This window comes from Siphateles boraxobius, unplaced genomic scaffold, assembly GCF_051911475.1.
Source record: "Siphateles boraxobius isolate OS27281-9 unplaced genomic scaffold, OSU_SipBor_1 5, whole genome shotgun sequence".
Classification (NCBI taxonomy): domain Eukaryota; kingdom Metazoa; phylum Chordata; class Actinopteri; order Cypriniformes; family Leuciscidae; genus Siphateles; species Siphateles boraxobius.
In genome coordinates, this window is record NW_027509141.1 from 5,608,970 (window position 1) to 5,623,750 (window position 14,781).

The 14,781-nt window shown below is 38.2% G+C and overlaps 1 protein-coding gene across 2 annotated transcripts in view; it reads left to right on the forward strand.

The window, feature by feature from the left end:
- Positions 1-14,781, forward strand: part of atg7 (ATG7 autophagy related 7 homolog (S. cerevisiae)) — a 129,785-nt gene that overhangs the window by 42,678 nt on the left and 72,326 nt on the right. For both annotated transcript variants that reach the window (XM_077202609.1, XM_077202610.1), the window contains exons 15-17: positions 3,546-3,622; positions 4,789-4,904; positions 11,258-11,333. In XM_077202609.1, coding sequence (XP_077058724.1) covers positions 3,546-3,622; positions 4,789-4,904; positions 11,258-11,333 — 269 coding nt within the window. The remainder of the gene's footprint in view (positions 1-3,545; positions 3,623-4,788; positions 4,905-11,257; positions 11,334-14,781) is intronic.

The window sequence follows — 14,781 nt, forward strand, 5'->3', positions numbered from 1 at the left end:
AATGTTCAAGCGCTCATCACTGTCACTTTTTATCCAGCCGTCCAATCACAGTGGAGGAAGGGGCGGGACTAATATCACACCGACCAACCGCCACATTCTGCTTGTTAAACGTCAACAGATGACAAGCATAATAATGGAACAAAATAATTTAAAACAAGAGCCAGAGAAAATACGTTACATTGTATCAACATTTTAATATAGAATCATCACAGAAACAAAATATGTGTGAAATGAGATACTAGTAACACTTTCGCGGATATTACGTATCATAACAAGCAAAGTGTCTCTAATGAAAAAAAATGCTGCGCTGCCAAAATGCTTTCAAGCGCCCATAGCTAGGCGTTTACAGCAGAGCGCCTAGCGTTTTCACCTGGCTAAAAACGCTTTGGTGGACACGTGGCCTTAAGCTCTATTTGGACAGTATTTGTTTCTCAAGGGGTCGTAAGGTATTTTCAACATTTACAGGGTTAGTCGGTGATATTATTACCGTCTGAATCCAGAATGTCAGTGTTTTTCTCCCATCACCAGCGTAAAAATCCCCGGCCGAATCACCTACTGTTTTTTGACAAATACCAAGATCTGAATCCACATCTCTGAGTTTACAAGAAGATCACATCAAAATTCACTGTTTAAATCCTTTTTGATCACTGCCGATCACCGTACGTACGATAACTGTTGCGCTTTACTGTAATCTGCATGCAGTTTAAAAATGTACACTTTTAGTACTGAAATGCTGGAAAGTATTTACAAGAACAATATTACATCAGCGCTCCACCTCAGCGAACAAAAAGATGAAACAGAAAAAAGCATGTAAACATTTGAAATGGGCCGTTAGTGTGACCGCAAAATATAAAATATGTAGGCTATTATGCACAACATAAAAAATACAAACCATGTAGCTTTATTTTTACCTCATGTCAATAAGAGGCTGCATTAACTTGTTTCTGCTAATTTACTGGTACATATTTTTAAAATTACATCCTTTTGAGTTAAAATGCAAGAATATGAACCATTTTGAATAGATGCACGTCTAGCTTCCTATTTCTCAAAATGAGAATTAAATAATTAAATGATAAATAGAACATTATTTTCTTATTATTAAATGAAAAGCTAATTTGTTCATATTATTCCAAGCATATGACATTTTATTTACAGCAGACGATCATGTGACTGATCACGTGAGCAGCGAGTTCCCGCGTTCATAAGATCACAAAACTCGCTCCTCCATCCGAATGCATGAGTTTTATCACTGAGGTGCCATGCTAATTCATTTTTACAGACGTCCACATGAGAAAAAATTACTGTCCGAATAGGGCTATATTTTTAGTAAACCTCAAATTCAAAATTAAGACAGAGATGCACGTGGTCAATAAAAACCTGAGAATATCATGGAGTTGCAGAACAGACGTGTTATGTTGCCTCTGAGTGTGTGTCTGTGTCTCACAGCATGAGAGCCGTGTTTATAAGACTGTGTCAAGTTACAGCTTGTAAAACCAAGACCTCTGTTTTGTTTCTCACTCTGTCGATCTCGAACGCAGGAGTACATCTGTGTGAACGGCTCGTGAGTCGTGACTCAGTGTCTGTTGCTCATGTCAGTGAGTGTGTGTGAAACGTGTTTTCTGCAGGTGTGACTCATGAATCATGAAAACGCTACTTCAACCTGAATCGGCATCATGATATCCATGGCATTAATGGAAAAACCCTAATTACCTTTAGGTTTTTAACATTTACATAATCATTTTACAGCCATTTTTATTAATGGTTCGGTTCAGTTAGATACCGCAGGCCACTAATTAGGTGCATTTATCACATTGTATAGAGTCTACAATCTTTTTCTTATGTAATACCTACTCAAAAGAAATCTGCAAAATGTTGAGTATGTTTGTTCATACCAAGAACTTTATTTTTAGAGATAATAAATGAAACATACTGATATTTGTAGCTCCGTTTTGTAGCAGGCTTATGTTATACATGTTAAAAAGTAGGGATGCACAATAAATCGGCCAACGTATCGGTATTGGACGATATATATGCTTATTTTTAATGTTATCGTTATCGGCTCGATAAGAAAATCTGGCTGATATATTAAAGCTGATAAATAATGCAATATTTCCTTCAGATGTGACTGTTCAACATGATGGTTTTGCACTGCTTGAAATATGATTGAAATCATTTCAAAAAAGGAAAATATAGTAAAGTGACAAGTCTGTCATATCGGCTTCATAAAATAATAATGAGAACATCATTATAATTGTGTGTTTGGGACATGGATTTTAATGGTGAGACTTTTGTTTTTTTAATCAGGCTCTCAAAAATGATATAAAAATTTGGATTCAGATTTATCAGCCAATATATCGGTTATCGGCTTTCAAATATAAAGAATTATCGGTTACATGTGTCGGACAAAAATTTCATATTGGTGCATCCCTATTAAAAATGCATCTAAACTTATTATATAGTTATTTCTAGTTACATTTTAATGTTCAGACACAACTGGTAAAATGCATTGGTAACACTCAAATTATACTTTACAGTGACCATGTTTCGTTACATTTACTTACCATAGTAATAACAGTAAATTATGCATAATTACATGCAACTAACCCTAAACCAAACCCTATACCAAACCCTGTAGTATGTGTTGTTAAATAATATTACTCAGTACTTAAAAGTATAATTATACTGTAACAACGATACCTTCAAATAAAGTGTAACCAAAGTGTTTTATTACAACTGTCATAGTAAAACACTGTTATTTGATTGTGTCTGTCTTGTGATGAAGGCCTGCAAACAGATCCAATCCTGCAATGTTGATTGAAAATGAACATTTCTTCTATAAATAAAATTAGGGATGTGCCAATATGATATTTACATATTTATCGGCCGAACCGATAACCGATACTTCTTCATATTTGAAAGCTGATAACTGATATATTGGCCGATAAATCTAAATCCAAAATTTTATATTATTTTTGAGAGCCTGATTACAAACACAAAAGTCTCACCATTAAAATCCATGTCCCAAACACACAATTACAATGATATTCTCAATATAATTTCATGTAGCCGATATAACAGACTTGTTGCACTTTACTGTATTTTCCTTTTTTGAAGTGATTCCAATCATATTTCAAGCAATTAAAACCATCATGATGAACAGTCACATCTGAAGAGTCGCAGCTGAAGGAAATAATCCATTATTATTGGGCTGATAACGATAACATTAAAAGTGAACACATATCGGCCGATACAGATATGGTGGCCGATATATTGTGCATCCCTAAATAAAATATAATTCAAATGCAAAACTGTCATCTAATGAGAAAAAATTCAAACATTTATTTTGCTTTTGTAGATGTGCGTACACTAATGCAATATGATACACATGATGTTCAAATCTATTAATTCGCAGGATTGGTTCACAGCATTTATTGATCAAGATTCATAGAATTTCATTGGTCAACTTGTATATGGATGCTGTATTCTGAGATTCTAATGTGTTTTCTTGTTATTCTGCTGTAAGCATGACTTGTATTAATTCTCAGGAGCGTCTCTGTTCTCCAACATTCCCGGACACCGTCTCGGCTGCTACTTCTGTAATGATGTGGTCGCCCCTGGAGACGTGAGTTTTAATCAACTACTTTCATATCTGTAGTGAAATTAGGTTTGAGCTAGAGTTTAATATAATTCTTGTCCAGTCAATCATATGCTAAAGTGCCTTGAATTGAATGGACACTCTTAGCTGGAAATCATAACCTGTCCTGAAGCAAAATATGATTAAAATTTTTTTGATTGCTTTTGCACCGGAGGAACCTTTTCGTAGTTACCAATTGGCGGGAGTACGATTTTAGTTCTAGGAACTCCTTTTATATTAACTAATTTACTCCTCCTTCAGAGTCGTCTAAACCAGCACTATAGGAACTACAGTGACATTAGTGTTCACTGATTGGCTGAACGCACGCGAAACACCAGCACCCGACATTATTAAAAAAAGCACTGTAAACACACAGATTATAGCCTATATATTTACTCCAGAAACTAACTCTATAAACATGTAAAACAGTGATAGATGGAGCTCTTAACCTTTACGCTGAGGAGAAAGTCCAACGTAACTTTGAGGAGACCGAGAGAAACATGATTTTGTATTTCTGCTCAGCAACACTGGACATTCATTACTGTCTACTTTCAATGACAAACAGTTTTATCTAATGACGTATTAGACAGGACTGTTAGACAGTTCGTAAACTAATGAACACGGAGAACGCGAGCACTGTGTGGCTCTGGCGTTCTCAGCTCCGTCAAAATAAAAGTCCCTGGTGGCTCGTTCCTAGAACTACCCGGTGCAGAAGCCCATAATGAATAGGTTTGGTTTCCATGATTTGTGGTTTCGGCTGTTGTTTAACCCTGCTAGTGAACTGTTCTCCAGTCATTAGAGAACTGTTCTCCCCTCATTAGTGAGCTCGTCTCCCCTCATTAGTGAGCTCGTCTCCCCTCATTAGTGAGCTTGTCTCCTCACATTGGTGAACTGTTCTCCAGTCATTAGAGAACTGTTCCCCCCTCATTAGTGAACTGTTCTCCACTCATTAGTGAACGTTCTCCCCTCTCCCCTCATTAGTGAACTGTTCTCCCCTCATTAATGAACGTTCTCCCCTCATTAATGAACGTTCTCCCCTCATTAGTGAACTGTTCTCCACTCTTTAGTGAACTGTTCTCCCCTCATTAGTATATGTTCTCCCCTCATAAGTGAGCTCTTGTCCCCTCATTAGTAAACTCTTCTCTTCTCATTAGTCCACCAGAGACAGGACTCTCGACCAGCAGTGTACAGTGAGCCGGCCGGGTCTGGCCATGATCGCTGGAGCTCTTGCTGTGGAGCTGATGGTGTCTGTTCTCCAGCACCCAGAGGGGTATGTCCCATTCATTCACTACAACTACTGTACATCATCTATATATATGTGTGTGTGTGTGTGTGTGTGTGTGTCTATATTCTGTCTTCTGATGCATGGTAGAAAAATCACGAAGAATGCCAGACTGAAACTGTTTTAACATGTATGAATTTTACAGCTAGTCATTTTTCTATCCAATTTTGTGTGTACTGTGAAACACACTGGGAACTCCACCAAGAAGTAGATTCGAAACACCTGTATGATGAACGTAATTAAAGAGGCCTTAATATGCCCTTTTACATAGTCTTGATGTTGTTTTTGGGCTCTACTAGAGCAGGTTTTTATGGAAGCTTGTTTCCACCACAGAATAAAATTTTAAAAAGGTAATTTTGCCTTTTTTTTTTCACAATTCTGACTTTTTATCTCAGAATTGCGTGATATAAAGTCGCAATTATGTGTTAAAAGTCCGAATTCTAAGATATAAACTCGAGAAATAAACTTGCAATTCTGACTTTATAACATGCAATTGGGTAGCCTGGTTAAAACCAGAACATTCTCAGTTGTAACTGAGTTAGGGTCTGGCAAAGCTTCATAGACAAATCATTTCCAAAGGGGCGTCACCAACGGACGTAGCTCAAATGCCTCTTGGAGCAATTGGATAGACCTAAAACCAATCAGAGCGATGAAGATGACGTATGCAGAGCGACGTTCGTCTGTTATAGACCTTATGCACCAGAGAAACGTTGGCGCCGTCATCTTTAGAATATTGTCTTTGAACTTCCGTTTTTGCGGTCGCTCTGTATATTTCTATGGCATCGCTGTCCAGGAGTAATTAGCTGGTGAAGTGGATTTACTTATTGTAGAGTTAACAAAAGTTATCATGAGCATTGTAATGTTTATCATAAGCATTGTAAAGCAGATGTCTTAACAAATGTCGACCGGGAATTTTTTACGAGCAGTTCATTCATACCTATGCAAGATCGCTGTGAAAATACAGACCGGAAGTCAAAAGACAACGAGCGCAACGCTGAAAAGGGGCGAGGCTACATAAGGTCTATAGAACAACTTAGTTTGAATAAACGAGCAGACACTGATCAGCTACTTGCTCAACGTTTATTTAAAATTAACAGCAAGACAACTGGAAGTGAATGTGCTTTCCATTAAATAAATCACACACAGTAAACAAAACCTTAACAAAAAAAACTTTGCAATTTAGACGCACAAACTGGGTGCCGGTGGTGTGAGACGAACGGCTCGGGCAGAAGTCGTTCATCCTCGGATGCGGCGCCGCCCTCGCTGTTACAAAATACCCGTACACACAGGCAAGCGAAATGGGGTCGTGCCGGTCTTGCGCACCGAACGCATGATTTATGCCCCGCGCACCTTCGCGCTCGTGCGGACGCGTCGAGTATAAACAAGGCTTTACTCCGTGTCAGCGCGCGCTCTGATCGGTAAAGCGGCACAGACCTCTCCCGAATCATCTCCAGCAGTAGCAGCCTCCGAAGCACCACTAACTCCGCCTCCGTTTCCCTCGTAAGCTGATATTAGTATTTAAACATTCTCTATGATAAATGTTTGTGAAAAAAAATATTTTAATAACATGGTTTTGGCGGTTATAGAGTTCTAATGACGGTGTTCAACTATAACCGTCAGACATAGTTCCACAGCGGCATCCTTCTTTGTAAATGTAAGAATTCTGCTTCACCGTCGCTGTGCTGTCGTCATCGTGTAAAGCCCGCCCCAACGTTTCTGATTGGTGCCGCGATTTCGACAGATTGGAAATGGACTTCAATGAGCTCTTTGCCAGACCTACTTGCAGAGCAAATCTAAATTTGCCGGAAGTGGTCTGGGTTTTCCCAGGCTAGCAATTGGGAGATATAAAGTCATAATTGCGTGTTATAAAGTTTATATCTGTAGAGTTTATATCTCACAATTCTGAGAAAACATGTCAGAACTTATAACATCCAATTGGGAGATGTTAGTCGATATAAAGACTTAATTATGAGAAAAAAAGTCAGAATTGCGAGTTTTTCTGACTTTTTCTGCAATTTTTTGACTTTATATCACGCAATTCTGATTTTATACCTCGCAATTCTGTGAAATTAAGAATTGTGAGATGTATCCTCGCAATTGTGAGATAAAAAGTTGCAATTATCTATTAAAATGTTTTATTCTGTGGCGGAAACAAGCTTCCACAGGTTTTCCTGCTTGAATGTTGATTATTTTCCTCATATTCTCCATTGTTGCGGCTCCACTCTTCCCAGTCTGTCAGTAACGCTCTGTTTACTTCCTGTCTCTATGAAGCCCCTCCTTCTGAAAAGCACACTGTCCTCTGATTGGTTGGCTGGAGCAGTGTGTTGTGATTGGTCTAAAACTTCGAGTGTGTTTGGGAAATGTGACCTACTTGAGCAACCGTTTATGCACCAATCTTCGGCATGATTTCATTTAATTTCAATATGGATGGTATCCGATAAAAAAATAACATATACAATCAATAAATAGAGCAAAATTGCGAAGGCTGGCCATTTTAATATCAGTTTCAGTGTAAGAGTAAGATACTTGACTAGATAGGCACATGAATTGTGAACATAAAATTGTAACCCACCATTGTTTAGAAAACCATCTTCATCCGAATAGGACTTTAGCTTCATTTCCAGCCCTACAAAAAAAAAATGGAACAGCACTTATAGCAATTACGCTGTGATGCAGAAAAAGCCTGTATATTGCTTTTTATGTATTTCCAGATGAATGAGAGGGTATAGAAAGCTTTCATTCATGTTTACTATTCAAGACTTGAAAAAGCAGGGGCCATTCCTCTCAGTGCCCTAGATAGTGCCGGCATCCAGTCAGTCTCTCTTCAGATGCATTACGCTCTTATAGAGCCGGGATAAAAGCCTTCAGATCCACTTCTGCTTTCAGCTGCCAAACTTACAGGAGAACACTTCCACTGCAGAAACCACATTAAAGTCAGAGAGTATTAATCATTTTTTTAAGCGTGAAAACGCTAAATTCACCTTTACTGCACATGCGTAAACCCTTGGCAAAATCTCACTGAGATGATACAGACGGAAAAATAAATAATAAAGTTAGCGTGTAATTCTTCTGACAGGATCATTTTATTTAGCAGAATCTCTCAGCATTCACTGATGGTCCAGGTCGCTCTCACTCACCATTATATGTTTGGTGTAAAACTGCTCATGTTTCAGCGCAGGACAGCAGATGTGTCATTTAGCAGACGCCTTTATCCAAAGACACTTACAACTGAGGACTAAAGACAAGTCAAGTCATCGTGAAGAGGCAAAAACAACGCAAGAAGTGCTCAAAATACAAAGTTCAGGCAGTGCTCAGAGTAGCATAAGCCAGACAAGGGAGGATTTAAAGGAGAAGAAGATCGCTCATTGACCGATCGTAGGCTTCTGGTAGGGGTGTAGACCCGTAGGAGCGAGTGAAAGTAGGAGGGAGCTGAGCCTGTGCTCGATCTGAAAGCAAGCGTCAATGCCTTGAACTTGATGCGGGCAGCGAGTGGTAGCCAGTGCAGAGAGATGATGAGAGGAGTGACATGGGCTCGTTGAAGGCAAGACGGACTGCAGCATTCTCATCTGTAGAGGTTTAGTTACACATGATGGAAGTCTTCTTCATCTTTGCAGGACTGTGATATGAAGAGTGTGTGAAGTAACATATTTGAGCAACAGTGTGAGAGTGAATAGCAGATAACTGGCACAATACCGCTATAAACATGAATATCCATTGGTACAATATGCGTCAGATGACTAAACTTACGTCATCGTTTTGACAGTTGAGACTACAACGTGAAAACGGCATTTTTAAATGTATCCACTTTGGAGAGCGCTTTTAAAAAGCTATGTGTAATGAAGGTTCAGTGTAGGGATGAAAGAAGACAAGGGTCGGCGTAACGGGGACTTGTATACTCAATTAAAAATGAAAACAAAATAACGAAAAAGGTGCGCCACATGCGCCTTCACCGTAGTAATACTACAGCACAGTTCAAAGACACTCTTTCCTGCTGGTTCAGCTCTCAGTCCACTTTTATCAAACTCTTCCCGATGTGCAAACTCATTCCATTCATAAAACTCTCTCCGTTGTAGAAAACTCAGTCCATTTGTCAGCCAGCAGGTCGCGAGTGTAGATACGAGTCCCCGGTCCTTCTCTCTCTCTCTCTCTCTCTCTCTCTCTCTCTCTCTCTCTCTCTCTCTCTCTCTCTCTCTCAGCATTTCTCAGCATTTCTCAGCATCTCTCTCTCTCTCTCACACACACACACACACACACACACACACACACACACACACACACACACACACACACACACACACACACACACACACACACACACACACACACACACACACACACACACACACACACACACACACACACACACACACAGCAGCCAGCTTTTATGCGGACTCCCAACGCCAATTACTGCAATCAGACACAGGTGTTCGTTATTTTGCACTTCACCCACATACTTACCGCTCAGCTCCTCCCTCACTCTCCGCTGCAAGTGTAGTGCTACAAAGTGCACTACGCTTTGTTTTCATTAATAAAATGTGAATTTTTTTTTTAAAAGAATTGCACATTCTGTTGCACATGCGTTGTCTTTCCCGACTGTATAAGTTTACTTTAGGGATAACAGACCGTCTGCTAGGATACGGACAGGTTGACATCATTTTTGTGTGATTTTGTCCATTCAAGCATTAGACTTGAAAAAGGACTCAATATTTGCGCACTGTTTGAGACGTGTGTGTGCTTCGGATGAGTGCGACCACACACACACACACACAAATCTTTTCACAGCACACGCAAGTTCTCTTTGGCGTCTTGCTCTTCAATGTTTTAATTGGCGACGCTTAAATGAGTTTAGTTTAAACACCGATAGCAGTGTGTGCAGTTCAGCTCTCGCCTGCGCTCGCGCGCTAACAACACACAGCTTATGACGGTGTAAATGCTATTATTGGGGATCCAGCGTGTGCATACATCGATAGTGTATGTTTTACACGTTGTTATTTTCAACGAACCACATTATAGATGCGCCATCAGTAGAACTGTAACGATATCCTCATGTCACGATTCGATACATATCACGATACTGAACTCACGATACCATATTATTGCAATACTTCAATACGTATGGTATAAGGTTAACAAAAAATGAACTATTGTTCAGCTACACAAGTATTCATCTTTCAGTTTCATCATTATCTATACAACAGAGGAAACTTGGGGGAAATGTGTACTGTAATGTAAACATTGATCATGTAACATAAACTGCTGTGAATTCTGAACACCAGAAAACACCAGAGATATGTTATAATGCTCCTGTTATATGTGTTTTTTTATTTTATGCGTGACAAAGTGTGTTTGTTGGGTGAAACCTTTACTAGTGTTCTGGAAGAATGAGTTGATTTGAGACATGAGGTGTTTTGATAGTTTTGAATGTGAAATGAACTGCAGTGAAGCTTAAGGTTGGTTATGAGAACTGAGCGAAGAGTTTTGAAAAAATTGCCAAAGTATTGAGAAATGTGTCCTAGCGACTGTAAAAATAAAAACAAAAACAAAACTGTAATAGCAGCTGTAAATGTTGGCTTATTTACCACTCAGAATTAGTGATAAACACATTTACACAAACACATGTAGATCACTGTCTCTCTAGTGTCGTCCACACCGTCATAATGAGGGACCGAAGACACAGAATGATCACATGTTCCCCACATCACACTAAACATTTCAAGCTTGAGGGATATTTCACCGAAAATTGAAAAATTCACTCATTAAATGGTTACCTGATGTTAATAACAAAAACAATGTATGGTATCTTTATGAAATAGCAGACACAATACCACTTTATTTTTTGAAAAAGATATAAATCAACTTCAAGGTTTGGGTGCAGTGAGAAAGTCAGAGAGACAGAGCTAAAAATACGTCAAATAAACTCTTTTAAGATATCATTTAAGACTGTGGTATAAATTATTGAATGATTTGACCATAACTCATCAAGGTCCACTCTTAGATAGGTAGACAAGTACACACACACACACACACACACACACACACACGCACGCACAAACTCCCCTAAACCTACCCATCACTCAAAACATTCTGCATTTTAAAAAAAACTTTAATTAAAGGAGGTTTTTGGAGATTTTGTCAAGTTTTGGTCACTTCTGGGAACAAATTTGTCCTCAAAATATAGTTAAGTAGGTACACACACACACACACACACACACACACACACACACACACACACACACACACACACACACACACACACACACACACACACACACACACACACACACACACACACACACACACAAACGTAAAGTCTCTAAGCATAGATCTGTGTTTTCTGCCAGAGGTTACGCAGTGGCCAGTAGCAGTGACGACCGGATGAATGAGCCGCCAACATCTCTGGGTCTCGTCCCACATCAGGTCAGTGATGAGCTCAGGTCTGATGTATATTCATTATTATTATAATTATGCATGCACTGATATGAAAACTTTGGCCGATACGATAACCTTGAATTCTTTGTATATTTGAAAGCCGATAACCGATATATTGGCCGATATATACATCTAAATCCAAATTTTTTATATCATTTTTGATTACAAAACAAAAGTCTCACCATTAAAATACATAACCCAAACACACAATTAATAATATAATAATTTATGTAGCCGATATGACACACTTGTTGCACTTTACTGTATTTTCCTTTTTTGAAATGATTTCAATCATATTTCATGCAATTCAAGACCAACCATCATGTTGAGCAGTCGCATCTGAAGAGTCTCAGCTGAAGGAAATAATCCATTATTTATCGGCTTTAATATATCGGCCACATTTTCTTATTGGGCCGATAATGATAACATTAAAAATGAACATATATTGTCCGATACCGATATTTTCATGCATCTCTAATTATAATAATGAACTTTATTATTATACAAATACCCTGCTGAATCACGGATCACGATTCACAATCTTATCACAATTATTGTTCATGTTGGATTTTAAAGGTATTTTGCAAGTCACTGAGCAGCACAGACAAACTAATTTACATATTTTAAAATGTAACCTCACAAGGTAATAAAAGATCAAAATATGTGTAAAAATTTTAACTTTAGTTGGACAAATACAATATAAGATACAAATTAAATAAACAATTAAAGAAATTGAAATTGTCTAATTTTACAAATTTTACGAAGCCTGCGGTGCTGGTGTTTATTTGTGGAATGGTTTTGTTGAAATGTAGTCAGTTACAGCATGTTCTGTGTGTGAAGTCGATGCAAACGTGGGTCGGGTCTGGTGTTTTCCTCACTGTTGTCACTGGATTGCCATTGAAGAAGGAGATCCATGGGCTAATCCTCCTCAAAGAGTGTTTGGAGGCTCGTGCTGAAGTGATCCTGCGTTCACCGGCTTTATGAGTCTCTGGAGTCAGAGAGAATAAGGAATAGCAGGGAAGGTTATATCGGGGATGAAGAGAAAGTATTTCATCTCTCTCTGTTCGTACTCCTCCTGACCGCCTCATTTTCATTGAGGATTCAGTATGACGTCACTCTTCTTCACACGCATGAACAGTGTTAAAAGGGTCAGGACTTTTTATCATTTTTTTCTCCCTGAGTTAATTATAATGTCTGTCAAGGTTTTTTTTGTAGCAGAAACACGAGTATTTTATATAATGCATGACTATTTCTCTGAGCTTTTGAATTAACATCGAACACGCATGTAAAAAGGAGATATTTAGTAGAATGTTCACACTGCTCTTTTCCATGCGATGATAGTGGATGGAGATCAGGGTTATTATAGTTAACCATACTAACATAATGATGGGGACTGGGGTTATCAAGCTCCAGAAATGACTAAAAAAATCCTGATTTCTGAAGTAATTTGGCAGGCTTTTTGTCGTTATTTGCTTCTCTTTTCCCATGTCAGATCTCATTCACTTTCACACATTGTGTGTCGCACCAAATACATTTCATAGTGAGTTCCTTTTTTTTGGTTCAATCCTCAGGGAATGCATCTGATAACATCTACATCATGAATGTAATGTAATGCCACTTTGGCTAAAAGCATCTGTAAATGTAAATATTTGTACCTTTAAAGGTGCATTGGGTAATATTTCTGAGGATCTATTGACAGAAATGCAATATAAGATCCATAACTATGTTTTCAGTGGTGTATAAAGACTTTGCATAATGAACCGTTATGTTTTTATTACCTTATAATGAGACATTTATATCTCCATAACCGCGGCCGCCCCCTTCTATGGAGGTCGACATATTGTGTCGTCATGTTTCTACGGTGGCCCTAAACGGACAAACGCGTTTCGTTACTATGTTGCTCTTCGTGCACGGAAGCAAGCTTAGTTCAGCGAATAAAACACTGACACAATGATGGACAAGTAACAATCATATTTGCAATAACATAGATTTACTCAATAATTAAGTAAACATAATTTCTTAATTTATCCTTGTAAAGAAACCTCATTGCTGAACTGGCTACTCTCTGCTGTCTCAGACAATGACATCACTTCCTGTCGGCCATCATTTCTTTTGTTCGTTGCAGTTCGTAACCTCACCACAAGATGCCACTAAAAATCACACACTGCACCTTTAAAGGGAAAAATTTAAATTAAGATTGTCAACCTTTACTCATGTTATTCCAAACTTTTATGACCTTCTTGCTTGTGTGGAACATAAAATAAGTTATTTTGAGAATGGATGATGACATCCTTTTTTGAGTAAATTAGCCCTTTAAGACTTTAGTATTTAAATGAGCTCTGATGTGATTGGCTCAACTCTGTGTAGGTGTAATTCACTGGGAGGAGCCAAGCTGCTGAAGGGAGGGCATATGTTAATGAGCTCACGGTTGTGATGTCATAGCCATGATTTTTTAATTAGACGTGTAAGCCGTTTAGTTAAATAAACTGTATGGCGGGAAAGGCAGATTTGATGATATGTGATTGATAAAGAACTGATTCTGATTATGAATCAGTACAAATATCTAAACATTCTTAAATCAAGATACATTCACTGAAGAAGCAAAATGAGTGAAGATATGAAGTCTTGTTCACTGAAAATTGATCAAAATCAAGCCAGTTTTTGCTTAAAATAACAAATATCTGCCAAAGAGGTCAATGTTTTCCAAGTACATTTTTCTGACCCCATTGGCAAATATTTGATCTTAATTTAAGCATAGCCTACATTTACTTCAGTCATTGTTCTTCTCCAGTAAATGTATCTTGATTTAAGAATGATTACATATCCGTGCTGGAAAACAAGACAGAAACACTATTCCTATTCCCCGAGGACACCGAAAAATAGAAATATTTTTTTTCCAGTGCAGATTATCCCGTTTTTCACATGGTGTGCATGTGTCAAAAAGATTATTTGTAATATATTTTTTAAAAAAGATACTATTTCAGTTTTACTAATTAAAAATCTCATGTTTAAGTCAATGTGTTACTAGCTGTTTGTTTGTTTTGTATTTCTGCATGTAAATCGTTTCAAATTAAGTTCTAAATTTTTTTCAGTGTATGATTTTTTTGTTGCATATTGGTGCATCTTGCAATTTTACAGTCTCGCTATAATTCATAAAGTTGCACAGCAGGACCCCCTGCCTGTGTGCTGAAGCTTAGCAAGACACACACACACACACACACACACACACACACACACACACACACACACACACACACACACACACACACAGGGGGCTAATGACGCAGCTACAGACGTCAAAGAGCCGTTCTCTGGGTTATGAGCTCGTACAGCATGAATATTCCCTCCTCAAGAACCCATAATTCATATGCGACTCCTTACGAATAATGCGATTAATCAGGAAAGCTCTTTTGACTGTGACTCAGTATCATCACAA